Source organism: Lagopus muta, chromosome 1 (genome assembly GCF_023343835.1).
Source record: "Lagopus muta isolate bLagMut1 chromosome 1, bLagMut1 primary, whole genome shotgun sequence".
Classification (NCBI taxonomy): Eukaryota; Metazoa; Chordata; class Aves; order Galliformes; family Phasianidae; genus Lagopus; species Lagopus muta.
This window is the reverse complement of record NC_064433.1, coordinates 42129097-42156801: the sequence shown is the minus strand read 5'-3', so window position 1 is coordinate 42156801 and position 27705 is coordinate 42129097. Positions and strand designations below refer to the sequence as shown.

The following is a 27705-nucleotide window of genomic DNA, read 5'->3' as shown; positions in this document are numbered from 1 at the left end:
AGGGACAGATTATTGGGGAACATTTTTAATTAGTTTAGATTATGTCTTTACTAGGGTAGGATGTTCTTGTACAACATTCAGTTTACTAGTCTCAAAAACACCACATTAGTTTTGATAATACAAATAATAATAATATAATGCAACAAATGGTTGCATAAGTATGTAAGCAGAAAATACTCTGGGACTTTCTTGATCTAATAGTAATTCCATACAGCCAAAATTAAATACAGAAAGCCTTTTGATTGTAAACCCATTTAGACAAATCTTGTTAGATTTTTTAAAATGTAAGCTCTTTTTTTGCAGCACTTGAGTTCTGTGAATGCAATAATTGCTTTCTGTTGTAGAAATTAAAAGAAAAGGAAGCTGCTCTGTGGAAAGCTGAACAAAATGTTTTATCCAAGGACAAAATTATAAATGAACTTAGACTTCGGTTACCTTCAGTGTCAGAAAAAGAGAAAATAATAGCTGAATTATGCAAAAAAGAAGATGATCCAGAGTACCATCATGCAATAAAAATTGCTCATCAAACTATTGAAAATATGCAAGTACGATTAAATCAGAAGGAGGAAATGTTAAAAAAATACCAAGATCTGCTTGCGAAAGCAAGAGAGGTATTTATGTCTTGCATAAACTTTTTTTCCATTTGTAAGGTTTTTGTTCTCACTGGTAGTGGAAAAAGAACTTTTTTTGTCTCAGAAGAGAATACAGTTACTTGTTTTGTTTCTTTCTTTTTCTGTAGAAACTTCATGTATAATTTATCAACTTCTTTAAATAATAGGTTTGCTTAGTCAAGAGGTTTAAGCATATGGTATATGTCTAGGAATTAAGTTAGTATAAAAGGAAGATAATAAAAATTTGCTGTGAGAAGTGGACTCTTATTCCAGAGGCTTTTCAAGTATTTGCAACAGTGATCTGTGGACTGCATGTTGTAGTAAATTTGGAAGGTTTATGAAAGAAAAGCATTTATGGAAAACATACTTCTTAAATATGCTGGCATTTAAAATATACTTTTAAAGTATAAACCTTGTGTTAAAGCATATTATTGTGTTCTTAAAGCAAATCCTATAACTTCCAGATTCTTAAAGTGTATTTTACATTAATAAACCTTATGTTTAGGAGATATTTCAAGACTAAAGATACGTCTGTTTTAGTGTGTTTGGATCAGAAGCACACATCTGAAGCATCACTGCTTAGTTAACGTATATAGTTATTTTATCTGAGAAAGATCAAGTTCTAGGGTAGGAAATAAAACAGAAGATGCAGTCTTAAGAATGAACCTACTATGCTCTGTCTGCTAGTAGACATTCAACCCATAGGATCACATTAAAGTTAGTCTAAAATAAGCAGCCCTGGAAACTATATAGTATGAATATCACTACACATAGAGAGACACAGCTGGCAAGGAGCACAAACAGCTTTTGGTGTTTGCTTTCTTGCTCCTGTTCTTTTGCAGTACACTACTTACAATATATTTTAAAACTGCAGTAGTCCATTTTTTTCTAGTAATAAGTGCTGAGAAGAGGGGAAAAAAAAAAGTATGGTCATTAACAAGATGAGAAGTCTTCTGAAAAACAGAAGAACTGGAGGAAAAATTGAGGTACAATACTGAGCAATAACTGAAGAATCTATGTGGAGGGTACTTCAGTTCCATGTGCATCAGTAGAATGACATTTTTATTTTTAACTAACAGAAACAAGAGGAAATGGCAAAGAAACATGAAGAAGACATCAGAGTTCTACACCAGAAGTTAGATTTGTGTACTGAGAATTCTCTTAATAAATTGAAACAGACTGCTTTGGTGAGCTATGTGTATTTGTGGGATTAGTGAAGTTGTTCCTATATTTTGAAACTGGTTACTCAAAAGAACAGTTTTATAGTCAAAATTAAGTAATAATGATGATGAAAAATAAATAGATGGTCAATAAAGAAAGAACTTCAGAAATTCTTGAATTTGACATTGATGAATTAGAGGACAAGTGTAAAACACAAAGTTTCTGCTTTAGACTATAACATCATTGTTCTTATTCTAATCTATTGACTTAAAGGGGAAGAAGGGAGGCTTATTTTTTCTTTATTCTTTTCAGTCAGTTGCATTAATTCCATTTCAGTGTAGATTTTCCTTTGATAATTGATGATAAGGTGACAGCCATATGTAATTGGTTATTCTGTAGATTTTTCCACCTGCAAAGTTCTTTTCAAAGTAGCATAGGAATTGTATCTCAGTAGATAAACATGCTATATACTAATGTTTGGTTAGAACTGAATTTAAAATGCATCACTAACCTTTGATTTAAAGCGTAAGATGTTTATCACACACATTTATTCTGTTTTACAGGAGTTAATGGAAGATCCTTCTTTATCACTTAACAGCAACAAACATTTTGCCCGTTTAGCTGAAATGGAGCAAACTGTAGTAGAACAGGACAATTCTCTTGCTTCACTTGTTGGTAAATTAAAGAAAACATCATCTGATTTGGAGAAACAAAAACAGATTACTATGATGAAAATCAAAGAGTTTGAGACTATCAGAACCCAGTAAGTTTTTAGACTGTCAACATTAAGTCACTGTTGGTCACTATGCATTGCTGTTACTGAAGTGGAATTGAGCGTATTTTAGCTGATATTTGGGTTTAGCTGAAAAAAAAAAATGTAAGAGTTATGGTTGGTAAACGTAAAATATTTTTGCTGAGAGTTGTCTTTAAGCTATTGTGATACTTACCTTGCACTCTCCTCCACTCATTTGAACTTGCTGCCTGACAAGTTTAAATACATGAAAATTTAAGACTTGTTAAAAAGAAAAAATGTTGATGGTTTTCTTAGCAGTCAAGGACAGGAATTAAACTAGAACATTGTTCCAGATTGATCTGTCAATTGTTCTTGAATAATTAAGAGGAGACACTCTTATCTAAGATGGCCTTTTTCCTATTTTTTTTTTTTTTAACCATTTCTTTACTCATGAGATGGTAAGACACTGGAACAGGTTGCCCAGAGGGTGGATGCCCATCTCCAGATGCATGACAAGCCAGACTGGCTGGGGCCTTGGGCAACCTGACCCAGTGAGAGGTGTCCCTACCCATGACAAGTGGGTTGGAAATAGATGAGCTTGGATCTGCCATTCAACCCAGCCCATTCTGTGTTTGTACAATAATTTGTTTTGACAACACAAAATACAACATTGTTGTTTTATTTGGAGCTTGCTAGCTAATAATTCAGCAGTGTGCCCTATTAATGCTTATTTTACATTAGGCTTCAGGAAAAGCACACAGTTGATGTGGAACTACTGAAAGATGAAGCAAATGGATTGAAGAAAGTGTTGTCTCACAAGGAGAAGGAATTAGCCAATGTAAAAGCTGAACTAGAGGCTCAAAAAGAAGCAAATAAGAGAGCACCTACAGCAATAATGAAGAGCCTAGTGGAACAGCTGAAGAACCAGTTAACCCTAAAAGAGAAACAGCAGAAAGTCAGTCAACAAAAATTACATATCTAGGTCTTAAATAAAAATTAATGCTTAAAGTGGCTTAATGTTTAAGAATTTTATGTATGCTACAGCAAGAGATGAAAAATCATTGCATAATTTAACATAAAATACAGTTGCATTTTGTTATTTTCTGATGTTAATATTAGCAGCTTCTTCTGGTATTAGAAGTTGCATTTTTTATTTTCAGGCTTTGAGTAAAGCACTTTTGGTACTTCGAGCAGAAATGACTGCTAATGCTGAACAGCAGATAATTTCTGCAGCATCACAAAAAGAGGCATATATGAATGTTCAGGAGATTGTTGACAGAGAAACAAAGAGGCTCATGGTGAGTACAAGGTAATATCTTTGTATTGTATTATTATGTATCTGGTATATCTTGATGGGTTTTTTTATGTTTGTTTTTTTTTTTTCCCTCTAGACTCAGATAGAGGAACTAAATAATCAGATTTCAAAACTTACAGATAACCTTAAACTAAGTAAAAACAGGGAGAGTGCTTTGTTAGATGAAAGGGATGAACTGAACCAAGAACTTCAGAGGAAACAAAAGGCACTTAATAAAATGATGAGAGAAAAAAATGAAATCGAAATGGAAAATGAAGAACTGAAGAAACGGACCAGGAGGCTAACCAGTGGTATTCAGGTAGAAGACATTTTTAAAACTGTATTTCATCTTGGTCACACTTTTATACTAGATGGGTGGCTTGATGGAGGATTAACTACCTTTGACAGGCATTGAGACCAACACTCAGTTTAAAACTGTATGATTGCTATCAGCTGGGTTACACATAAGCTATTAGTTTTTCCTGCTGGAAGTATATCTCAAATACATTGAACAGGCTAAAAATTACTTTTTCTTTGTAACAAATTTAAGACTCTGAAGAGATGAATTGCCACTTTTAAAGCTGCTACGGATGGCTAGCTTGAATTTTGTGATCTTCCTGTCTGCCCTCACTTCTCTGTTCGGAAGTATAACTGTCTCAACTTTGTTTTTGAAATCAACTACTTACTACTGAATTAAGTTTAGAATGCATTTGTTGAATGAATTGTTGAATTAATTGTTGAAGTAAACATAATTTTTAAAGTATCATTTAGTATCATAAAGCTACTTCTACCAATTGGAATTCAAATCTTTATTTTTGGTGGAGAGAAAATTACTTAGGTAGTGGTCACTAAACTTTAAGTTGAGAGTTTGTAATTTTCCAGAACAGAGCTGGTGAGCAAAATCTGGTTGATGAACTTCAGAAGAAAGTTAAGAAATTGGAAAATGAACTTGAGAAGAAGTGTGAAGAAATAGAAAAAAAAAGTATAAAAGAAGACAAGGTATGTGATAAATACAAATACTGTGGCTTTGAAAGATATCATCCTAAAGGTAGGCAGTTCAGCTTTTTCCTCTGCCTCCTAAAACAGCCGTGAACCAGCCAAACTTGATCAAATCAAAAGCAGTTTCATGTCAGTTACTTTTTTGTATTCCCCGCGGAATACAAACAGTAACAAAAGTAACAACAGTTACTGTTTGTTGCTTAGTACAAAGTGCTTGTATTTTAATGCTTTCCTGCCCTTTTTTTTTTTGTAGAATTGAAAGTCCACAGGTTGTAGAAAACTAAGATTTTATAGGTAGCGGTGAAATTGATTAAGTAAGTGAGGTTAAATGCTTATTTACAAAATCAGTGCAGTGATAAAAATGTGAAGTACTTGAAGAGCAAAAAGTGGGAAGTGATTATGTATCTAAGTGGTTATTCCTCACAAAAGCAGTTTCCACTTCCAGGAAGTTATGATGTTCTGGAGATGTGTTCATTTTACCATTGTTTGTTTTTCTGCTTGTTATCTTTCCATTTCAGTAACTAAATACTGGCTTGTCACAGTAATCATTCATACTCTTTATGATAGTAAGTATGATTTCAAGACTAAAGTTATGCTTCCAGTTAGTTTGAGATTTTTTATATACTTACTGCTTAGTGTTTAAAGACATTTTTCACAAACTTTTTTTTTTCCTTTTTCCCAAGAATTTTCTTTCTGTCTGTCTTTTAATAACTGTAACTTTAGCGTGAAGACAGGACAGAAAGTACAGGGATGAAATGAAGGAAAGGAAACATCCAGCGACACAATAAAACGGTTGCTTACAGGATGATTTTTCAGTAGTCGTTTGTGATCACATTCATACAGGTCTTAATTGATGTGTGTTTTATAAGCACTTAATTTTAACTGTAAGAAAGTATAGTAAGAAAGTACAGAAATGGACAGCTTTGCAGCAGGAGCGTAAAACCTCCTGGTGAGCTGCAAGGAAAAGGATAGCTATCCTGAAAATTGGCATAGAAAAGCCCTTCTTTTTCTTTAATTTTACAAACTTCTTTACAAACCTGTAATTTAAATTAAAAGGATATATTTCACAAGCACGTCTAATTTTTTTTTTTTAATCTGTCACTTTATTTTTTTGTAAGTGAACATTAAAATGTGAAGATGAATTTGATAATATAACATTAAATTGCATCATCCTTTTATGCCAGTTACTGCAGCAAGTTTAGAGTATCCAGCTTGGACTGATTTTTACTAATTATGGTTTGATGTTTCAAATTTTAAAATGTAAAATATGCTGTGCATGGTTTTCCAATGTGTTTGTTTCCTTTAAGAAAACAGTTTGAAAAGAAATACATAATTTGTGTATGCACTTCACAGACCTCGAAAGAGGAAATAATCAGATGGGAAGAAAGTAAAAAATGGCAAATCAGAATGGAAGGGATGCGGAATAAACTTAAAGAAAAGGAAAAGGAAACCGATATGTTAGCTAAACAGTTAACCACACTGAAGGAACTTTATTCCAAGTGAGTTGTTTTTCATACATTCTTCTACAAAGTGATGGTATAGGAGAAATCCAAATATATCTGCCACATAATCATACCAGTTCATTACAAGATGGATGCCTACATTTGATATTGCTATTGAGATTAAAATAATTGTTTAATTTTCAGGCAGCAGGCCACTCCTTTGGTATCCTTTCACTTGCAGAAAAAAAATACAAGGTTTCTTTTCTTCTACACCTATAGAATTAACTGTCTATGAATAAAACTCATTTATGTGCCTTATTATGCTTCTTGTATGTGGTGTTCTGTTGTTTCCCTGAAACAAGTAAAAGTTTCAGCGAAACGGACTGAATCTTACCTCAATGTTATTGAATCAGACTATTAGAGTGGGTGGAGTGCCACTGTTGTGTTATGCTACTGCAGTACTGATGGTTCTAGCATGATGACACAAACTTTTTTTTAAACAAAAGGTAACAAAAAAACCAACCACATTTGTATGGCTTCCATGAAAGTTAAGTTTACTTCAGTACAGTAATGGCAGGATTGCAGTGATGATGGTTGGTGATGACCTCCAAATGATGATGGTAGTTGTAACTGTTAGATTGTTGATTGGAATTGCTTCAAAATGGCATTTGTCTGAGGTTAGAGCAAATCTCTCAGAAATTTAAGACAAAACACAGGCAAGAACAACAAATGGCTTGTGACTAGAGTGCTGCTAACTTCACAGTTGCTATTTTTTCCAGTATTTGTGATTGATTGATTGATTGATTTATGTAAAGCTGTCACTATTTGTATGGTAACTTTAACTAAAGAAAAGAGTGGTGCAGTACAGTGACAAAATAAATTACAAGATTTCAGGTAGGAAATAAATTTTCTCCCAAAGAAAGCAAGTCAGCAAATGCAAATAAAGTTTTAGCTTCTATTTTATTGCATCTTGCAGGACTGAAAAAGAGAAAAGTATTCTTCAGAAGAAACTGAAAAATACTGGTGTTACTGTTGACCGTGTTGTTGGAGTAAGAGTTTCAGAGTCTGAAAAAGAACTGGATGAACTAAGGAAACGGAATTTAAATTTAGAAAATGAAGTTGCTCACATGAGGTGAGAGGCATTTCAAGAAAATCTGTAAAAAATATGAAATCATAGTATCATAGAATTGCTCAGGTTGGAAAAGACCTCATAGATCATGGAGTCTAAACACAGTGTAACCATACTACCCTACCTCTAACAACCCTCTGCTAAATCATGTCCCTGAGCACCACATCCAAATGGATTTTAAACACATGCAGGGATGGTGACTCAACCACCTCCCCGGGAAGCCTATTGCAGTGCTTAACAACACTTTCGTAAAGAAGTTTTTCTCATCGAAATGAGAAAAGATCTGTGTAAAGATCCATTAGTTCTGTGATACAGTAGTGATACAATTAGCAAAAAAAAAAAAAAAAAAGGAAAAGAAAAGAAAAAAAAAAACAAACCAAAACAACACAAAAAAACCGACCAGGTTGCAAGAGCTCTATGAGTCTGTGAGGAACAAACTTAAAGTTTCCAGGGAGCAATTGTGCATGTACAGAGATTATACAACATTGTTTCGTTATTTTAAAAGTGAAACAGTTTAAAAATATTTGACTCCTTTTAAGTGAAGTTGTAATAATTTCAAGTTGATGAAAGATTCTGGAACTTAGATGTTGTAGTTATGGAGTCTGTTCCTAATCATTATATCCATTATTGCAGTGCATAGTGTACCTCAGTAATAGAAGGTGTACACATCTTAAAAGAGCAGATTCCTTTTCCCAAAATAGGTACTTTTGATTCATGGAGATTGGCTGAAGTAGTGTATATGGATAACATTGATTTAGTATGAGTAGTCCATTAAAATTAGAAGTTTCAGTCCAGTAGTCCAGAAGCCAGAAGCTCGCATTTGTCTTACATAAAGGTATGCTGTTCTGTATTAATAGCCATTTTTTATTTTGGCTTGATTCATTTTTGGATGTAGAACACAGCAAGCAATTCCACGGGATTCTGTTGTAGAAGAATTACATTTAAAAAATCAATACCTTCAGGAAAAGCTTCATGAATTGCAGAGACAGTGTTCAAAAGAGACATATTCTAGGCCCTCGGTAAGTTAATAATATGACTCTATCACCACTGCACCTACTTAACAAAAATATTTATTATCTGTTACTATTCTATATCATTTGAGAAATTTTATTTCAAATAATCATTGTTCAAAAACAGAATATGAAATTTCTTGTATAGAAAAAAAGAACTAGTTTCTGAGTTCTGCTAAAATGGTAGAAGCTGAAATACTCCATTTCCTATAGTGGAGAAATAAGGGATATATATTGTCAAAAATGTGAGTCTGCAACTGAGTGACAACTTTATTCACCATGTTGATTGAAAAATGCGGCGCGCAGAGTTTGAGGAGATTTTTAGCTGCATTTGTTACATTAGATGTGGTTTGTTCTGCTTTGATTTGTACAAAGTTAACTGTATCGTGAATATTGAGTTACTACATTTTCTTAATTCTTCAGGACATAGATTCAACTGTACAGTCTGTTTCTTTATTTCTTCTTTTGTTTTACTGTCTTCTGCTTTTCTTGCATGCTTCATTCTGTCCTCAACTTGAATTAGAGTGCATATTATCAAACTGAACTGAACGAGTCTCTTCCTGTCAGTGTCAATAAAAAGAAGCGTTTGAATTACCTTCCAAAGAAATCTGTTTCAAATAGGGATGAAATCAAACATCAGACTAATCTTAGCACTTCTGATAACAATGAAATAGATGAGGAAGCAAGCATACAAAGTTCCTTTGTGCATAATGAAAGCCATGAGGCTACCAGGGATGCAGGCACAGAAGTCAGTCCTGAGCAGCAGCGTCCTGAAGATAATGGAAAGTGCGAAGACGCAGATATTTCTCGGGAAGGATTGAAAAGCAACAGTACAGCTGAAGATGGTGAAGAGAATTGCAGTAATAAAGAAGAAGATGTAGCCCAGCCTGAGAATAGAAAAACTAATGAGGAATTTGAAGAGGAGGACAGAAAGCAAGAAATATGCAAGCAATCAAATGCTGATGAAGAAGAAAGTGTAGAAGAGCTTTATCCTGACAGAAGGAGCTGCAATCACTTTTATTCGGGAGAACCTTCTAATCAAGTTAATGATGATGAAGGACAAAGAATCAAAGAAATGAATCAACACACCGCAGAGAATAAATGTGAAACTTACCTAAGTGATACAGAGGGAGTTGAAACAACCCCAAAACCCTGTGAAATGCCTGAGGTTGGATACTGTAGCAATCCTCTTGCATTTTTTCTGTAGAAGTGACATAGAATAGTTTTGAATGGTCTGCAGCGATATTAAAGTCATTACCAAATGGTTCATAAAAACAAATCTTACACTTTCACAATTCATTGGTATGTCAGCTCACAGCTAAGTTGTCAATTCTATAGTTTTGATGCAAAAAGCATACAAATAATCATAATGATGCATGCAGCCCAATGATCATTCTTTAGAGACTTATGGTGTGATATTACATACCTTTAGAAAAAATGTCCTATACTGAAACAGTACTTTTTTCATATTATCTTAACAGTGCATTAATGAGTCACATGGTTAATTCCATAATTACATAAATAAAACCTACAGATTATTGTATCGTCAAAAGGATTTCATCTTCACTAATATTAGCTAATAATTTTTCATATACCTACACTTGCAATTGGCATGCAAAGTACTTTTTATGCTATAGCCTCTGTGGTAAAGTCTTAAAATATAGGAACTTATTTGTTCAGTGATCTATTTGACCTCATTTAAATTCGTATGCTATATGAAGTATTATATATATATATATATATATATATATATATATATATATATATATATTATATAAACATATCAGAATATGTTCTTAAAATTAGATTTTGTTCCCAGGTAGTGTCACAGCAGTTTACTATACTCAGCACCTTTTGTGTCTTTTAGAAAAGACAAAAGTTCATTTATAACCAATAGTTTGATAGTTAATTGTCGTTTGGCAGGGGTTTTTTTATGAGTTTATGCTCGTTTGTAAGCTTTTTGTAAAGGCTAATCAAGTTTAGAAAATATAAGAAAAATAGTTAGAATCTCAGAATCATATAATCATTAAGTTTGGAGAGGACCTGTAAGATCACCTAGTCCAAATGTCAGTGCATTGTCACCATGCCCCACTAAACCATGTCCCTAAGACAAAATAGGTTAGATCTTGGTCGTTGGTGATACAACTCTGATCAGTTATATGCCACAAAACGTCTGTGATGAAAAAATTCCAAAAAAGATGGTAAACATTTTGTTTTGATTTTTTTTTCTGTGCAAAATACTAATCATCTGTTGCTGTTATCAGCTACAACTGGTGCAGCGAATAGTGTCCTATGATTTAATAATAATTATTTTTTCCTGTTTTCTGAAGACCTCAGGAGTAGGATCAGATGATCAATATCGAAGAGAACAAGAGGTTCTAAAGGAAAATCTAAGATTATCGTCTGAAAACGTTGAGCTAAGATTCCAGCTAGAGCAAGCCAACAGAGATTTGCCAAGATTAAAGGTAACATCTCTTTTCCATTTGTCCCCTTTCACCTGGCACAGGTTAGTGGATTTTGTACAAAGAAACTGATGTTTGTATATTTTCTGTGTTCCTCATGTTCTTATGTAAGATAAAAGAAAGCTTGGTAGAAATTATTAAAAATTTCACTGTAATGGGAAATTTTTTTTTTTTTTTTTTAATAAAACCATCTGTAACTTTGTTTCTTAATCTCAAACTTAAATCTAAATAAATAAGTTCCTTATTACTTTGTTCTATTAGGACCAAGTAAGTGACTTAAAAGAAATGTGTGAACTTCTCAAAAAGGAGAAAGTCGATGTTGAAAGAAAACTAAGCAGTTTTAGAGGGGTGAGTACTGCAACAACATTTTTCATCACAGTTACATTATATGAAAAAATATTTAAGGTAAATTATTTTGAATGAATTGAAAGCAAACAGTGAATGTTCTTGTTTATTTTACCGTTGAAGTGTTACAACAAATTAATAAAATTCAGTCATTAGGACCATTAGAATGAATAGAGCTACTATATTAAATATTTGCAGTATTGAAGCTTTGTTTTGTCATTTGCATTAAACCTGTTTTCAGAATCATGTTTGTACCAAAAAGAGGAGTTACAGCCTTTGTAATAAAAACTACATTTATAAAAGCTTTTTTTATTTGATGCAGATGATAATGTAACTTGTTAGTGAAGGTGTTTTACTATGCAAGACTACGCAGATTTTACATTAGCCATTGTCAGCTGCTTTAATGGAGCAGTGTTTGAAAAGTTACAGGAAAAAAAGCTTCTGTAATGCTGAGTGCCTTTCCTTTTGCTGACTTCTCAAATTTATTTGTGTGAAGCAGAATTAAGCAAGTGCCTTGAATTATACAAGGAGAATGAATTCTGCTATGGGGTACCTGGAAAGAATTGTATCTTAGGCGGTTGTAGCTTTTGGATAAGGCAGTTCAGTCTGTAAAACTGCTTCATTCAAAGATTCTGAGGAGGCAGCAAATTCTGAAACTTCCTTTTCAGACACAAAGATCTGTTAGGGTTTTTTCTCTAGTTCTGCTGTGTACAGCCACAAAGCTTTTAATCTCTTCAGAGCTTTTTGAGAAGAAAGAAGTAATTTTCACTTCCAAAACTTGCCTCACTGTGTATGTTTATACAGGGTTCCTAAAATCTTCCCCATTTTCTGCTCTACTGTGGTTCTTACCTCTATGGAGAAGAGGTACTTCTGGCCCCAAAATTGGAAACAGCAGCATTTTTAAATCGTTATTGCTGAGGAAGTCCATTGCTGCCAAGAATATAAATAAATTAAGGAATTTGAACACTCTTTAAGTACTTTTCTACCTCATAAATACAATGGCTGAAGAAAAATAGAGAAAATAGTTGTGGATTGCCTTTTTTTTTTTTTTTTTTTTTTTTTACATATGCTTTAAGCTGTATTTCTTTTGCCACTTTAATTTGTAGAAGTATGGTTGCTTTAAAAAAAATAATAAAAATAAAGCCCTTTTTTAGTCCTTTAAGCTCACAGGTAGTCATTACTTCTTATTTACCCTTTAGATAGTGTTAGTATTCAAGCAGTTGCACAGTCAGTTGGATCAGGAAGCCACTCTACAAGAAAAACAATTAAAAAAATAAAAAATCAAAACCAACTAAACAAAAAAAAACCAAACAGCAAAATAAAACCTACTACTTTGATTTATCCTTATACTGTTTCATTTTATTTTATAAAATACATAAAATTTTGAGATTTAACTGCAGCTTTTTTAGGTAACAAGTTGAGGGAGCTGATAATTTGACTGTGGAGGTGAATGATCTTTTGGAAAGTTAAGTATGCAAGAATCTTGAGGATACAAATGTCACTAAACTTTAACAACTTTATAATGAATATAATAAAATGGAAAATATGCCATAAAAATAAGAATTGAAGTATCTTAGAAGGTTGTGTTGTATCTTTTCTTTTTCTTCTGCACAGGCTGGCAGAAGTGGAAAGACAGTCCCGGAATTGGAAAAAACTATTGGTTTGATGAAAAAGGTGGTAGAGAGAGTCCAAAGAGAAAATGAAGATCTGAAAAAAGCTCCAGCTGTGGTTTCTAATGAGAAATTACTTGGTCTTGAACAGGAAAATGAGAGGCTAAAGGTACTGATTTATCTTAAGTAGTATATTCAAATAGGAGTTCATATACAAATTAGTAGGAAAATTGAACAGCAAGCCTGTTGTTGATGTTGACTAGTACAAAAGTGGCCAGAACTAAAATTTCATTTTAGCATAAGTACTGCATGATTTATGTAAAGATAATTTGTGTGTTAAGATAAATTTAAATGTGATGAAATGTTCAGTCTGCAGTCTGTACTGTACTGTAACTGTCAGTTATATTCAGTGACTGTAACTGTGCTTCAAAAAAGGAAATTTGAAGTAATGTAAGTATGTTTTAACAAACTATTTACTATTCAGTCTGAAATGAAAAAAATGAAACTTGATCTTGGGAGCCAGCTGAGTATGCATTACGAATCTAAAACCAAAGGAATGGAAAAAGTCATTACTGAAAATGAGAGGCTACGTAAAGAGCTGAAAAAGGTATGATCATTGCAGTGATTATTTATATTATGATTATATATGATGATATTTATTTATATATGATCTGATTTATGATAATTTATTTCCATTAGCTACTTGTTGTGCTAAGTATCTTTTACTTTTTAAAATGGTCAATGTGGTGGATATTTTTCTAAGAATTGCTATACAGAACTTTTAATTTCATATGGAGGGGAGACATCTAAGAAACAGGCTGAGACAGAATTTGGAAGCTAGTGGTCTGATACATGTATCTATGATACACTGTCAGCTCTGTCTCACCACATTTTTAGGTAATGCAGTGCTACATATAAGGTTAAGTATCATGCAACTTTTTTTTTTATTGAACAACAGGAAGCTGACAGTGGAGAGAAGCTACGAATAGCAAAGAACAATTTGGAGATATTAAATGAGAAATTAACTGTACAGCTGAAGGAAGCCATTACGAGGCTAAATTTGGCTGAAAACACAGGCTCTCAGCTTGATGAAACTGACAGGAAAATCTGGAAATCGGTTGCTGTAGCAAGGTATGGATTAAAATGGTTCTGTAAAGAAGTTGTGTTCTCCCTTCTTCACCTTTAGACTCCAGGATAGCTTTGACAGAGGAACGATTTTGTGTTCCTTGGTTCTTAAACGTACTGAATGTGTGTTCAGCATTTTTGAACCTAAAAAGCACAGACTTTAGTATCTTAGCAAAAGGATAGCAATATGAGTGGGGGAGGGGGGGGGGAGAAGATAAAAACAGAGGCCCGGAACCTTCATTTTCCTAGTTGCATTTGTATATCTACATTTAACCATGTGGCTGTGCAGAGGTTGTTTGTAAGCCCACTGGGATTTCTGTGTTCTTTGGGACAAGTACATGCAGGTGTTCTGAAGGCCGTGAAATGAAGTCAGCCTGGTAGTCCTGTTATTTGTAGTAGAAGGGAGAACTGGATTGTGTTTTCCAATGTAAAAAGAAGTGTGGAATCACCCTTTCCTAGCTTTGTAGATAAAATTCAAACTTTGAAAATCATCATAAAAAATTACTGTTGGTAATAATAGTGAATATCTACAACTCTTTACTAATCACTTATCTAAAACTTATCTACCCATTGTTGTGAAACTGAGGTACTACTTACATCACAGTGTGGCACACACTAAACAAAGCAGTTTTATGACACCAATTTCTGCTCTACAAGTTAGACATGCATTATTATTTTGTTGCTCCTTCTGAAGATAGTTCCGATGCTTTTTCTATGACAAGCTACTTATACAGACTGGAGATCTTAACTCAGCAGACAGAGCAACTTTTAATGGCATTCATTTCTTTGATAGAAGCAAGTTGCTTTGAACTGTTTTGTGGTTTGCTTACAGCAGTTATTGTAGTGAACAATCACCCCCAAAAGCATTGCCAGTCCAAAAACATTACTGTTAACACCTGCTTTCACGAATGAGCTGCATGCAAAGATAATATTCACGTGTCTCACTTGCATGTTTAATGATGAACAGATTGATACAGAATACTGATATAAGATACATGTGAAAATGGAGAATGAATAATTTTATCCCTCTTTGAGGGAAAAGTTTTTAATTGGGTATCACCTCCTGTACTTGGCACATCAAAGAATAAGAAATTGAAATAGTGCGTATGCAAGTGGGAAAAAGAAACAGCATCTATCCTGCAGAGGCAGGGAATAGAGCAGGTTTTTGTGGAAAAATACTTAGCCCTGGGCTTCTATATGATGTCATAGTAAGTTCAGGCTGCAAAAATACCTTCAGTGTTTACAAACAGAGATAGATAAACTTTTTACAGATACTTTCTAGCTCTGGCAGCAACCTTGTAAGGGCAGAAAATTAACCATACAAGAGAGACATCTGTCTGATTTCAGACAGGGTCAGCTTGTTGTTGAACTTCAGTCTCTCTAGCCTTGTATTCCGGTGGGATCCCTTGGCAGAATTGTAGAGCTTCTCTGACACACAGCTGAACCATTTCACTTCACTGAGACTTTAGAAAGCTGTTCCTTTATTTTCTCCTTCTGCCTAACTACATAGTGAGGTAAAATGTCTACATGCAAGGTCAGATGACTGTTACATTTAGTGCGAGGAAGAGGGGAACACTGGCTGCCAGCCACAGGAGGAAGAAGAACGTGTGTTGAAGGTGTAAGACCCTTAAGGCCTTACGTTACCAGCTTAATGCTTGAATAAAGTTTCTCTTTTAATTATTCACCTTTTTGAAAAACATTTGTACTAACTTCTTTTTAGTTGATGTACGTAGTTGTGTACAGTAATGTCTATATGTATACATACGTGTATGCATGACAGCTGCTCCAAAAGTAATGCCTCCTATTTCATTATGTTGACTCAAGACACCGGTGGCAAAGAGTGGTGGTATGGAAGTAGAAACTGAACCTTCTGGCCCACAGTCTGTTACATTTTGTTGCCATGAGATGGATGGCAGCAGAGGAACAGCATCTGGTATAGGGAGTGCATATGAAGCAAAGGCATGTAACTGAATTCCTCTGCGTGGAAAAAGTTGCACCCATTCACATTCATTGACACTTGCTGAACATTTCTGGAGACCGAACAGTGGATGTGAGCATAGTGAGGCAGTGGGTGATGCATTTTAGCAGTAGTGAAGTGGGTCACCTCCGCTGGTACAGATTTGTACAAGCATACCATGCAGGCTTTTGTTCATCACTGGCAGAAAAAATGCACAGCTAATATTGGTGACTGTGTTGAAATATAGTGTTTTGTAGAGCAGAGTCTCACCTGTCATATAGCATTACTGTTGGAAAGCTCTCTACTTCCCACAGAAATAAACAGGAAGCATTACTTTCAGAGAAACCTATGTATATAAATATAGCATCATGATTAATTATACTTGACCATTTCAAATGGTGTGAATAAAAACTTTTTATTTGGTTTAACATGGTTTAAGATCAACAACATTTTGAAGTAAATAAATAGTACCAACCTAGAAAAGCTCACTGGAGCACTTTATCATGCAGTCCACCTCACCAACATATTTTCCAGAGGTAAATGGTAATAAAAAGTCCTTGGGCATCACCTACATGATCATTGCGATTTTACTGTTTGGCATGTAGGAAGAGGTTAGAATCCACATCTGAAAAGTCTCTTCAGCAGGAAGACTGGAATAGATATCTCTAGCGATGTCTTGCAATCAACATTTCCGTATTTCTATAAAAATATTTTTGTAGCAGGCTCAAAGCAAAATGGATTCCTCCTCAGACTCCAAGACAGAACATCATTTCTCGTAGAACATTTTGTGAACACTTTTTCTGTTCAGTCTGCATCTCCTGCATCTGTATTAAGCTTTTTTTTTTTTTTTTTTCTTTGTACTACATTGATTTATTTTCCATTAATTGTTAAATCACAATGAAGACAGACCTGAGAAATGCATCATCCAAACTTAACGCAGCAAGAGACATGCATGGTTTAGCAAGAAATAGCCTGGTGTATACATGCAGAACCATACAGGATTCCTATAACTCCTTGTCAGAGTATAAACGTGTAAGGTCAGCAATGGTAGAACATTTGGAAGAACCTTTATTCTAAAATTAAAAAAAATACTAAAATGTTTCATTATGCTTAATTCAGTTCACTCACTTATTAAATAAGATCAGTGATTATTTGAAGGCCTCTGCTCCAAACATATTTTAGGGTGTCTTTTACAACACCTTACCTGCTTTGAGAATATCCTGATTTTTATTTTTTTGTATTTTCTCTTATCTTTTCCTCTTTAAATATTAATAACCGTAATAATCGTAACACCAGGATGCATGAAGCAAAGATGAAGGAATTGGAAATGGATATTGCTAAAAAAACCCAAAGCATTATTGACCTTAAACGGCTGCTTCAGGAGGCAACAGAACGTGAACACAATGCTGATAAAAACTTACAGGATCTAAAAGAACAAGTGAGTAAAAATCTAAGCCAGATGAGTCTAAGAATACATTGATTAATTTTAATTTCCTTCTGATGTCCACACTGACAGTTTATTTTTCTCTCTGTTTTTAATTATTTTCAGTTTTAGTTGCCATAATTGTACATTTAAATATTTTCAATGATTAATCAGGATTACCACTTACCAATACATATAGATGCCTTCCCCTTCTTACAGGAAATAGTATTTCTTCATATATTTCTTAAAATCATTCTAGCTTGTTCAGCAAAGTAATTTTCCTATAGGAACTTTCTTCAAGTCTTTCTGGGAGACTGACTTTTCCATCCTACAGAGGATTTTTGTGTTTCTTTCCAATATGGCATCGTACTACACAGCCTTTACAATAAGTTCTTACAAATATACTTCACACATGGAAGAGTTACTGAATTTGACTAAGGAACACTTGAAAAAATGGATCAGATTTTGACTTTCAAGTATGCCAGAGATGTAGGCCTATGTCTGTGTACCTGGATTAACCTTAGCTTCCATCTTCTTGTTTATTAAGAAGTGCATGGTTTTCTTCCCTGAACATCTCGCACTGGCAGTTCTCAGAGTAAAGTGCTGAATACACATAAGTCAGACATTATCTAAACAAGTAAATGTGTTCAACAAATAGAAAAAGGACATGGAATGGAGTTTTGCAAAATAATTAAGCTTTGTTTATGTTTGCTTTTCTCCTTCTGGTTTAAAGTCCGCACTATTAACATGAACAAGCCTCTCCTGAACTGCTGGATCCTGCTTACCAATAGCAAAATTATAAGAGAAAATTATTTTATTATGTGACATTACTCTGAGGCAACACAATTTCAGGTTTGTTTTGTCTCAAATGCAAATGAAGGGATGTGGTCATTTCAAAGAAACAGAGATCTACTGTCCAAGAGTTACAGATTTTGGTTCTACCTAACAGTAGCCTTATGAGAGTTCATAAATGATCACTCTAAAAAAAAAATCTAATTTCAAAGACTTTAAATTTTTGCTCTTGTATCTTCTACTGAAAGGTACATCTACAGGCTAACTCCCTCTCTGCTTCTAGTTTATGACTGCAGATCATTTCTAGTCAGTGTCCATGACAAGTGTACATTAATTTGAGTTTTAATTGCAGTTACTTGCATTTCAAATGACACAAAGAAACTTGAGACACCTGTGTATGCAAACAAACATGTCATTACCTTTAGTGTATTATCACTTTCATATCTATACATTTAGATATCTTTTTCATATCTATACATTATTCTGATGTCTCAATTTATGTTCCTAGCATTCTTTTCAAAATCTTTTTTTCCAACCTTCATGAAATATGCAGTGCAGCTTAGCTTTAAGAGGACTGCAGGTAATTAGAAACTTTGAAGAAACTGGTTGTTGGTTATTACTTTTTTTTTCTTCCACCCTTTGTGATCACCTAGTACTTGGTTAAACCATTAGTATATTAGTGTCATTTTCTTTCATTTCATTAAACTGTGCCAAAGAGAAGTCACTAACTCCATGTGAAATACACTGTCTGTGGATACTGCTCTCAAGACTGACTTTGCTTGTTTGTTTAACTTTTCTTTCAAGATTGAGCTTCTCAGCCACCTTCCTGAAGGTGCAAGGACAGAGCAAGGCCTCATCAGGGAGCTTCAGCTTTTAAGGTACTATATTCCTCAGCCAACATATATGAAATGAGAACGATCAACAAAAAGCCACTGCAGTTTTTAATTATGTGTTACTTATTTCAAAACACGTTAATATTTTTAAAATTATTTAAAAATTCTTTTATATTCCAGATTAACTAATAGCGAATTAAAGGAAGAAAAAGCAGAACTAGTACGCCAGATAGAAGACTATAAGCACCAGATACACATGTACACCAGTGAGGGTCCTGCACCTGGTAATCATTTCCAATATCTAAAATAAAGATTTTAGTGTAGCCTGGGCCTAAAAGTATTTTTACTTAATATGTGTGCAAAATGATAATATAATCCAAATATTTCTGTAGTTCTATTAATGCCAATGTGCCATAAACTGGAGCAAATTAAGGTCCCTGATGTTTGAGAATTTACCTAAGATAGTTATAAAGAAGTATTAGTAAAAGTTACTTTGAGGAAGAGGCTGGAATCTTTGCAAGATTTCCCTTTCTAAGAAGTGAATTTCATGCTTTATAAACCTCAAATAGTGCTTGTAAGACTTCAGTCATTCATTGAAACCCTCCTGCTTACTCCTCTTGCCTTGGGTTCCAGGCTGCCAGAAAACAAGTGTCTATTTCAGGATACCAGCCCTGTGGATGATTTAAGATTAGCAGCTGTCAGAAAAAGCCACAGTAAAAGCAAGGAGTGCTGTAGAGCAGCATACTGCCAAAAAACCAAAAAAAAAGAAAAACAAAAAAAAACCAACAAAACAAAACCAACACATTCTTGAATCATGAATATAATTAATAAGATCCTTAAATTCTCTTTTCCAAATTTTCTGTATCAGAGAAACTGCACATGTATTTTTCAGAAACGTGCTAACAGACTGGTCATTTGAATACTGCCTTCAATAACAAGAATTATACACCATTACCTAACTTGTGGAAGAACCTAAGAATAGCCAAGATGATTTGAAATTTTGGTGGCTGTTGATCACAACTGAGTTTACACACTGCTTCTCTTTACAGTTGAAACAGCTGAAGTATTATTGTAACAAATTTATTCATGTAATTGATTATACTTACCTGAAATTTCCTATCAAGTCAATAATTTTTGCAGGAAATAGTGAAGTTTCAAAGAAGGATAAAAATGATAACTTAATGACAGAAGTAGCTGACCTCCAGGCACAGCTGAAAGCCTCTGAGTTGGAGAAAGAGCAGCTAAAGGTGAGTTGCAGAGATGATCTTTGGCAAGATAATGAGCACAACTATAGTCAGCTAGAAGAACCTATTTAATATCCCAAATAACACTAAAACAAGTCAATTTCTCACCACTGCGCCTATGAAACTGATTTTGTTAGTGAATTTTCCCGAGTAGATTTGTCTGTAGTAGAACATATGTTCTCTGAAGAGAAAGGCAGAAAAGCTGTTGATGACAAGTATTCCCTAAGTTCTGGTTATCCCTTTGTTCTTTGCAATAGGAAGAAACAAAAAAGTTGAGAAAAGAACTGGAAAACTTCAATCCTTCCTTTTTTGAAGAAATTGAAGATCTGAAATACAACTATAATGAAGAATTAAAAAAAAATATTATTTTAGAAGAAAGATTAAAGAAGCTGTCTGAAGAGTTTGGCATGCAAGTGGATAGCCCAGCCAATACTTCCGTTGATTAGGCATTTAGTTTCCTCAGCACTGACAAGGAAAATAAATTTTAGGGCAGCTACATAATACTGATTTGTCTGTCATTCCAGGTTAAAAAATAAAATAAAAATACTGAAATTCACAGCTTGCTCAATTGATTAAGTCAATGTATTGTGGTCAATATTTACATACACCAGTCAAAATAAAAACCAGTCTTACCTCCCCCATCTACTCTGCAATATTATTCAGAAAACTAATTGCAGTAATACATGTTTTTAAGGAGAAGTCTGAGTTCTCAACTCTAACCAGAAGTTCAGAAACTCTGAAAGCACCTTACATATGGTAAATTCCAGATCAACAATACTGTAATTTATTCTGTCTTGCATCTCAACAGTAGACAGTGTTGTGGTCATCTCTGTTCTTACAACATTAATTATTTTTACCTCAATTATAGAAAATTCAAGAATAAAGAATGGAAAACATTCTTGCAGTACATCAGCCAAACTAGCAGTATTTTTGTAGATAAATGTACAGTTACCATGTGAATTTTTTCATTCTGTATACTTTATACATATAGATGTAAACTTTTGTAGCACAAATAAAAGGCCACTCAAACCACTATGCATTCTTACTTTATTATTTGTGCCATCTTTTTTCAAATACTTAATATGTGCTTCGTAAATATAGATGCAGTCTTAAAATGGGTACTACGAAGTCAAATCTCTCACTAAGAATCTTCAAGATAGAATGAGTATGCTTCCTTTTACTTCCTCTGATCTTTACACAAAAATAGTGGAAGTAGATTTAGGATGTAGATTAGTTTTTCAGGTACTAGCATAATGCTGCAGCTTATCAGTTGAATAATATCATAAAATATTTTCATCCAAGAAAGATACAAACATTTTAAGAAATCATCACACTTCAGACCTAATTCTGGTGCTACCAGAAATCTATTCTTCATTGATAAAAAACTAGATCCTGAATCTGAGTTCTACATGGTGTTGTGTCACAGTAATTATATTTAGAAAAGCGCATCCTAGGGAACTTTCACAGTTGATTGCATTCATTAATTAAGCTGCTAGGATCAGCCAGTTAGTTAGACAACGTGCTGTTTAACCATTAGCAGATCCAGAAATGGGTGAACAAGTTAAGGATTTTTCAAAAATAAAAATAAACATGCCTGAAGCTAGATTCTGTTCTGGATGTCACATACGTCACCACTTACAATAAATCATTTAAGAAAAACTTCAAACTATACAGTACAGAGCTTACTCTTCAAGCAGGAAGATTCCTTTTTGGAAAGGAGTTCTGTGATAGAAGAAAGCGGAATGCAGGACATAGAGCTACTGACTTAAAATAGAAAAGTAACTTCAATCATCAAACTTGATATCTTTGAGACTGTCAAATCTTTGACCGTCTAGTTTTGAAAACTGATGAAACAAACTCTTTGGTCCAAAATCACAGTCATAGTCATTTCTATTGAAAGAAATAACAACAGGCTGAGAATTCAGGTATGTCTCTGCAAGTGGCCAGCATAAACCAAGGTGATGGCGATGGAGCTAAAATAAGAAGAAATAGATCCATTTAGAGATTTTGATATAGCAGCCTGAGAGTTCCCAATTTGAGGGGGAAGGAGGATTCAGTTCTAGGATTCTCGGTACTAGATCAATTCTGATAAACATTTATTAATTATCTGTTAGAATAACATGACTAAGTGAAGCACAAAAAGCAAACAGGAACCACTGTGTCCTCTGAAGCATCAGAAATAAAAATTAACTTGCTAATTAATAAAAGATTACATCAACAATGCTTATTTTCTAAGTCAACATTACAAGAAGTGAACTTTTTTAAATAAAGTTTTAAAATGTTGACCAAATCCTGCGTAGACAGGAAAATTATTTTATATTCTCAATTGCTATAAACATAATGTAGATAATAAAGAAATACTGTACTGAATGCAGTGGCTTGCTTAATTCTACTGTAACCAAGTAATAAAGAATTTGAAAAGCAAGGTAAAAAGTGAATGATAAGCCACAATGCCTCAGCTACTACAAATTATTATAGTGCTTTCTACACATCTATCTATCTATTTACCTTGATTAAACATCCATCACGGCAGTGCCAAACAATTCCTTCAACTTTACCCTCACAGCAGCCTTCAAACCACGACACTATGTCACTTCGTTTCAAAGTAGGTGGATTCTTAATTTCAAATGCTCCATGTGGTACCAGAAGATGCACAGGTTGCTTTTTGCTTCCCAATCCTATGTTAAATGAACAAAAATCTTTCTGCAGTTATGTGTTTTAACCTCACTTTAATTATAGACATCTAAAAGTGCTCTATAAAGGCAGATCTCTATTAGACTCCGCAGCAATATACTGTCTTTAAAAGACCAATTACACATAAATATCAAATGTAGCTATCTTTTCCTCATGCAACTTTTATTTACAGAACATAAGTTAACATGCCTCAGATGTTACAGTGTTCAGTTTCATGCTCATGTTCACCTCCTCAGTAACCACAGAGTGACTAAATTCTTCATGCTTCAGATCAATCCATATCACAGATATCTTAGTTTGTGAAACTGCTTATTTTCTAATGAATGTGCAATAACACTTAGGCAAGGCTGTTTAATAAAAGAAAAGAAACATTGCCTCTTTAGTGACCGAAGATTTACACTGAAAACTAAGACCAAAACTATAAAAAAAAGTTGTTGCCATTTGTTTAAATTCTAACATAATGCTCAGACCATGTACCATTTTTCCTGTCCTTCCTTGGTAATTACCCTTGCAGCCAAGCAAGGAAGTTAAAATTCATTTGTGCTCATGCTCAATTGAGTTTTCTGTTAACAAGCTTTGAAAGGGAGAAATAACAGTCAAAATTTAGCTTTAAAATTACATTTCCTTAAGAGACTCATAATATTTAACTATTTTAAAACTGCAACTCATGACTAATTCTAGGGACTAAAAAAATCTAAGGGTGAATAAAATTTTCTATTTCAATAAACTAAGCAGCATCAAGAAAAGAAGCACCTTCAAACAATCTTGAAATATTTTTTAAACTGACATTTAGAACAACTTTTCCAGTTAGTGTATTTTTTTTTCTGGGAAATTCTCATTGAAAATGTACTCATTAACTGTCTGAAAATTGCAGTAAGGATTAGTTAAAACCTGTGCCTTGACTACTGAGAAAGCACAGCCATTTTTCAGATGTCACAGAGCTCTGCATCAGTATAGCAGAAACCTCAGTTTTAGGTGTGGCATAAACTGTTTCCTACAAATAAATATATATAATAGGCATATATTTTTTTAAATCACAGTTACCTTCATGGAGAAATTTTTATGGTTCTTTGCATCAATAAAAACTGCTGCTCTTTGTTGAAAAGCTACAGCAAAGCATTTTCATATTAGCTCCTGAAGAACATGCAGGCACACAGAGGTTTAACACACAAACCTGTAGCAATTTTACGTTCTAAGCTGAGTGCATTTTGGGTACCAACCTTAGAGCATTCTTTGAGCTAGCCCTTCCTTTCCTTCCTAATAAGTGTTACATATTTAAACATGCCTTTTCCTTTCTTCTATTTAAAGAGAGAAAAAAAAAAAACAATGAACAAAATTAATGCCTTTCCAGCTAAAACATTACTGAATAAAATATTTTATCCATACAAACTTACCATATGGATTTGCATTAATATTTGTCCCAATAAGCTCCAGTGTTTGTTCTAGAAGTTCTGACAGGGATACTGGTCTAATTTCCAAAAGCCCGGGGTCAGCATGGTGTTTCAATACAAGTGCCATTTCAGCCTCATAATTTACAACAGACGAGTGCCAGCAATACTGCTTACTGTTTTTCTCCACGGGCACCCAACCTATGACAAAACATTCCATTTTACCAAAGTATCTGAATTTATCAAATGCCAATTAAAACTGTATATGCATTAAAACCAGACCAAAACAACAATGAAAAACCACAACAGTTACCTTTGCTAAAAACAGAGTAACTATTGAAACAGATCTCTAAGAAATACAAGAATACATACTTGGCAATTTTCTAGCATGAACATACAGAACTTCAGCTGAAGACAAACTGTAATTATTTTCAGTATGTCAGAACAAAGCCTTTCTGGATAATGAACAAATAATATTTGGATTGTTTTCTATATGTGCTAGCTACTATTTTTAATAATTCTGATTCACTTCAAAACAGTATTTTTTCACTATTTTACCATGTGTACCTGGCATGTGTCCATTTTCGTCAGGCAAAGGATTGCCATTAGAGAATTCTATTTCCTTGGCTGGGATCCAGGTATCTGGAACAGGCTTGAAATCCTCTTCAACATTCCAAATAAATTCTAGACATATAAATGCAGCATTTAGAATTTGGCAAACTGTTAGAATTACATTTTAATCCTCTGTCAATGTGAGCATTAAAATACTGTGATCTAAACCTTATTTGAAAGACAGTAGTGCACATTACTTTGTAAAAGCACCAATGCTTGATTTTCAGTCTAGAATTATGAGGTTTAAAGAAACATATTAGCCTTTAAGTAGTTAAGATTAAGAAACAGCTACCTGAATAGCCTATAATATATTTAAACTAGGACAAGAGAAGAAAAGATGAGTGACATGAAAAAAAATGGAGGTGGATAAGTGACACTTCCTGCATCAGATGAGAGGTGAAGTATCCTGCAGAAAAAAAAATCTTTACTGACCTTTACAATCTTCCACTGAATATAAGAATCGTTTGAACCTTTTTTCAGCTTGTTTGTTGGGTCTTCTGTCCAGCCTGGCCCATAGGTATGGTTGCCCTACAGATCCCAAAGTTATAAAAACAGTGGTTTACTTACGTAGTCATACCCTGCTCAGTACAGAAATCAACTGCATAAAAGTTCAAGCATGAAACTGTTGCTTATTTGTCACTACAAAAATTTTACATCCAAAGGACTGTTTTATCTAGACAAATTAGTTATTGTATACAAATCTGGAAATCTACTTGTAGAATTTTGTCTAGTTTAATACAAAATTTTCTTGCAATTTCGGGACAAGAACCCCAGCGATGCAATAAACCAATCTTCTAATTTTCTCCCAGCCTCCACCATTTTGACCCTACTCAAGGAAATCAAACATCCTGTACATAAACTCTAGCATGCAAAGTACATCTACGACTAATAATTTTTGAAATGAGGCAAGTTAACTTAAACTATACTTCATATGTATCAGAGAGTAAAATCTCCAACACTTTTATGGACACTTTAATATACTTATAGTAACTATTACTTTAGTATTACAACTAAAACAGGCTACTAGTCAGCATGAAAAACTTGTATATTGATCTCCCTTATTACCTTTGTAGGTAGTTACGTAACAGCAGGTTCCATCCACCTTTTCAGTAGGAATTGCATTGTATATATCTGCCTCTAATGCCTTTTCATTTAGGGTTTCAGTTGCCAAAACTTTAAACGGCTGAAAAGAAGACATGTATTTTAAATCCTAATCCCTGCTACATTGCTGCATTGTTCTCATACATTCTTGCTTCATACCACTGGCCTCTATAAATCCAATACTATATGCTATATTGCTGATTTCTAATACTATCAAAATGAATAGTCGTTTCTGCAAAACAAGTTTGAAAAATAAATGCTGTAAGACAAAAAAAAAAAAAAAAAAGGCAAATGGTTTGTAAACTCTGACCCTCCTTTCCATTCTTGATTAGTATTTTGAGATTACTCTGCCTCCCACTTTAAGTGGGGCATGTTATCTATGTGGGTTCCAGTCTAATGCAACAGAATTGGGTTAGAAGGGACCTTAAAGACCATGTAGTTCCAATCCTCTGTGGCAGGCAGTGACACCACCCACTGGATCAGGCCGCCCAGGACTGCTTCTTCCAGCCTGGCCATCAACACCTGCAGGGAAAGGGCACCCACAGCTTTCTGGGCAGCCTGTTCCAGCACCTCACCACCCTCTGAGTAAAGATGTTCCCCCTATCATCTAACTTAAGTCTCCCCTCTTTACTTTAAAGTGGTTCCGCATGTCCTATCGCTATCAGACCACATATAAAAAGTCGGTCTCCCCCTTTTCCATACAATTCCTTTCAATACTGACAGGTTGCCATGTGCTCTCCCTCAAATATTCCATTAATCCTACCTGTAACCGTAACATAAACGACATACAAAGACAATCTTTTCAGATAGCGAAGAAAACATCAGTCAGTTTTCCCACCAGCAATGCCTTTCTTTCCTAGCAGCCACAGCCCCAGTGCTATCCTTGCTCACACACCTAACCCCATCTGCTTTTTCATATGAAGGAACAGCAATTTAGGGTATGGCCCTAACACGACCATTATAGGGCGCAGTTACTGATGCATTGGCATTACTCTCTTTTTTCCATTCCTTAATCAGTCAGCAAAGGGAGAAAAAAAAAAACAAACACGGATCCCACCTCACCACGCAGCGCACAGGTTTTTCACTCTAACCGGACAGCAGAAAGTGGAAGCCTGCAGCCGCACAGACGGATGCTACCGCCTCTGACATTTCGCCCTCGCCCCCCGGGCGCTCCCCTGCAGCCGGGCCGGGTCCACTTTAGGCGACACCTCCGCTGCCGCCGACTCCCGGCCTCGGCCCACCGAGCACAGCGCCTCCCGCGACCCGCGCCGCCGCGGTCACCTGGCGCTCCCGCTTGGCCGACGGCTCCTCCTTCACCTCGGTCACGAACAAGCACGGCACCTTGCGCTGCACCGCGCCCCTGCGGCTCATGGCCCTGCCGACCCGATCGCGCCGCCAGCCCCGCGCCCGGCCGGAAGCGCGCCCGCACCGCGCTGAGCCATGGGAGACGTAGTCCGGCTGCGCCCGGCAGGAGTCCCATGGCAGAGCGAGGCCGCCTCTCGCGGCGGGCGGGGATGTCCCGCCGGGACGGGGCACGCGCTGGGGCTGAGGCGAAAGCCGTTGGCTGTTACTTCAGCGGCTGATCTCGCTCGACGGCCTTCACTCCGCCTCTGTGCGGGCATGGAAGCGGTGTCCCCAAGGAGCGGAGGCTTCTCGGTGTCAGGTTGTGCCTGGGGAGGGACGGCCGCCTCCTTTCGTTGCCCGGGTTCTCTGCGCTGTCAGAGTTAGGGTAGTTCCTGA

General features: G+C 35.1%; 2 protein-coding genes and 1 long non-coding RNA gene across 10 annotated transcripts in view; 1 reads left to right on the top strand and 2 right to left on the bottom strand.

Moving 5' to 3' along the window:
* The window catches only part of CEP290 (centrosomal protein 290), a 52100-nt gene extending 30897 nt beyond the window's left edge, over positions 1-21203 (top strand). For 6 of the 8 annotated variants that reach the window (XM_048934615.1, XM_048934612.1, XM_048934611.1 and 3 more), the window contains 20 exons: positions 345-611; positions 1691-1798; positions 2336-2535; positions 3247-3460; positions 3666-3803; positions 3897-4118; positions 4682-4798; positions 6152-6297; positions 7217-7372; positions 8265-8388; positions 10710-10844; positions 11103-11189; positions 12801-12965; positions 13281-13403; positions 13755-13927; positions 17175-17316; positions 18898-18971; positions 19107-19210; positions 20067-20173; positions 20428-21203. In XM_048934615.1, the coding sequence (XP_048790572.1) occupies positions 345-611; positions 1691-1798; positions 2336-2535; positions 3247-3460; positions 3666-3803; positions 3897-4118; positions 4682-4798; positions 6152-6297; positions 7217-7372; positions 8265-8388; positions 10710-10844; positions 11103-11189; positions 12801-12965; positions 13281-13403; positions 13755-13927; positions 17175-17316; positions 18898-18971; positions 19107-19210; positions 20067-20173; positions 20428-20616 (2991 nt within the window). In that variant the 3' untranslated portion in view covers positions 20617-21203. Of the gene's footprint in view, positions 1-344; positions 612-1690; positions 1799-2335; positions 2536-3246; positions 3461-3665; positions 3804-3896; positions 4119-4681; positions 4799-6151; positions 6298-7216; positions 7373-8264; positions 8389-8902; positions 10081-10709; positions 10845-11102; positions 11190-12800; positions 12966-13280; positions 13404-13754; positions 13928-17174; positions 17317-18897; positions 18972-19106; positions 19211-20066; positions 20174-20427 lie in introns of those variants that run through there. The other 2 variants (XM_048934618.1, XM_048934617.1) reach the window with 1 other exon arrangement.
* LOC125688477 (uncharacterized) lies at positions 8396-12224 on the bottom strand. The gene is made up of 3 exons (XR_007374740.1): positions 12036-12224; positions 9494-9580; positions 8396-8939 (listed from the first exon to the last, which is right to left on the bottom strand). It is a non-coding gene; the product is annotated as an uncharacterized LOC125688477 (long non-coding RNA).
* C1H12orf29 (chromosome 1 C12orf29 homolog) lies at positions 20735-27395 on the bottom strand. Its single transcript, XM_048934659.1, has 7 exons — positions 27247-27395; positions 25930-26047; positions 25297-25392; positions 24820-24936; positions 24259-24453; positions 22679-22848; positions 20735-22143 (listed from the first exon to the last, which is right to left on the bottom strand). The coding sequence occupies exons 1-7, from the start codon at positions 27334-27336 to the stop codon at positions 21955-21957; spliced, it is 975 nt and encodes a 324-aa protein (XP_048790616.1). The 5' UTR covers positions 27337-27395; the 3' UTR covers positions 20735-21954.
* Between the last annotated feature and the right edge of the window lie 310 nt (positions 27396-27705).

Excerpts from the sequence above, each read along its gene's own strand:
- C1H12orf29 (XM_048934659.1), bottom strand. The coding sequence starts at position 27,336 with ATGAGCCGCAGGGGCGCGGTGCAGCGCAAGGTGCCGTGCTTGTTCGTG. Across the intron at positions 24,937-25,296 it reads TTCAGTGGAAGATTGTAAAG|AATTTATTTGGAATGTTGAA; the intron begins GTCAGTAAAGAT and ends TTATATGTCTAG. Across the intron at positions 22,849-24,258 it reads TATTAATGCAAATCCATATG|GATTGGGAAGCAAAAAGCAA; the intron begins GTAAGTTTGTAT and ends CATTTAACATAG.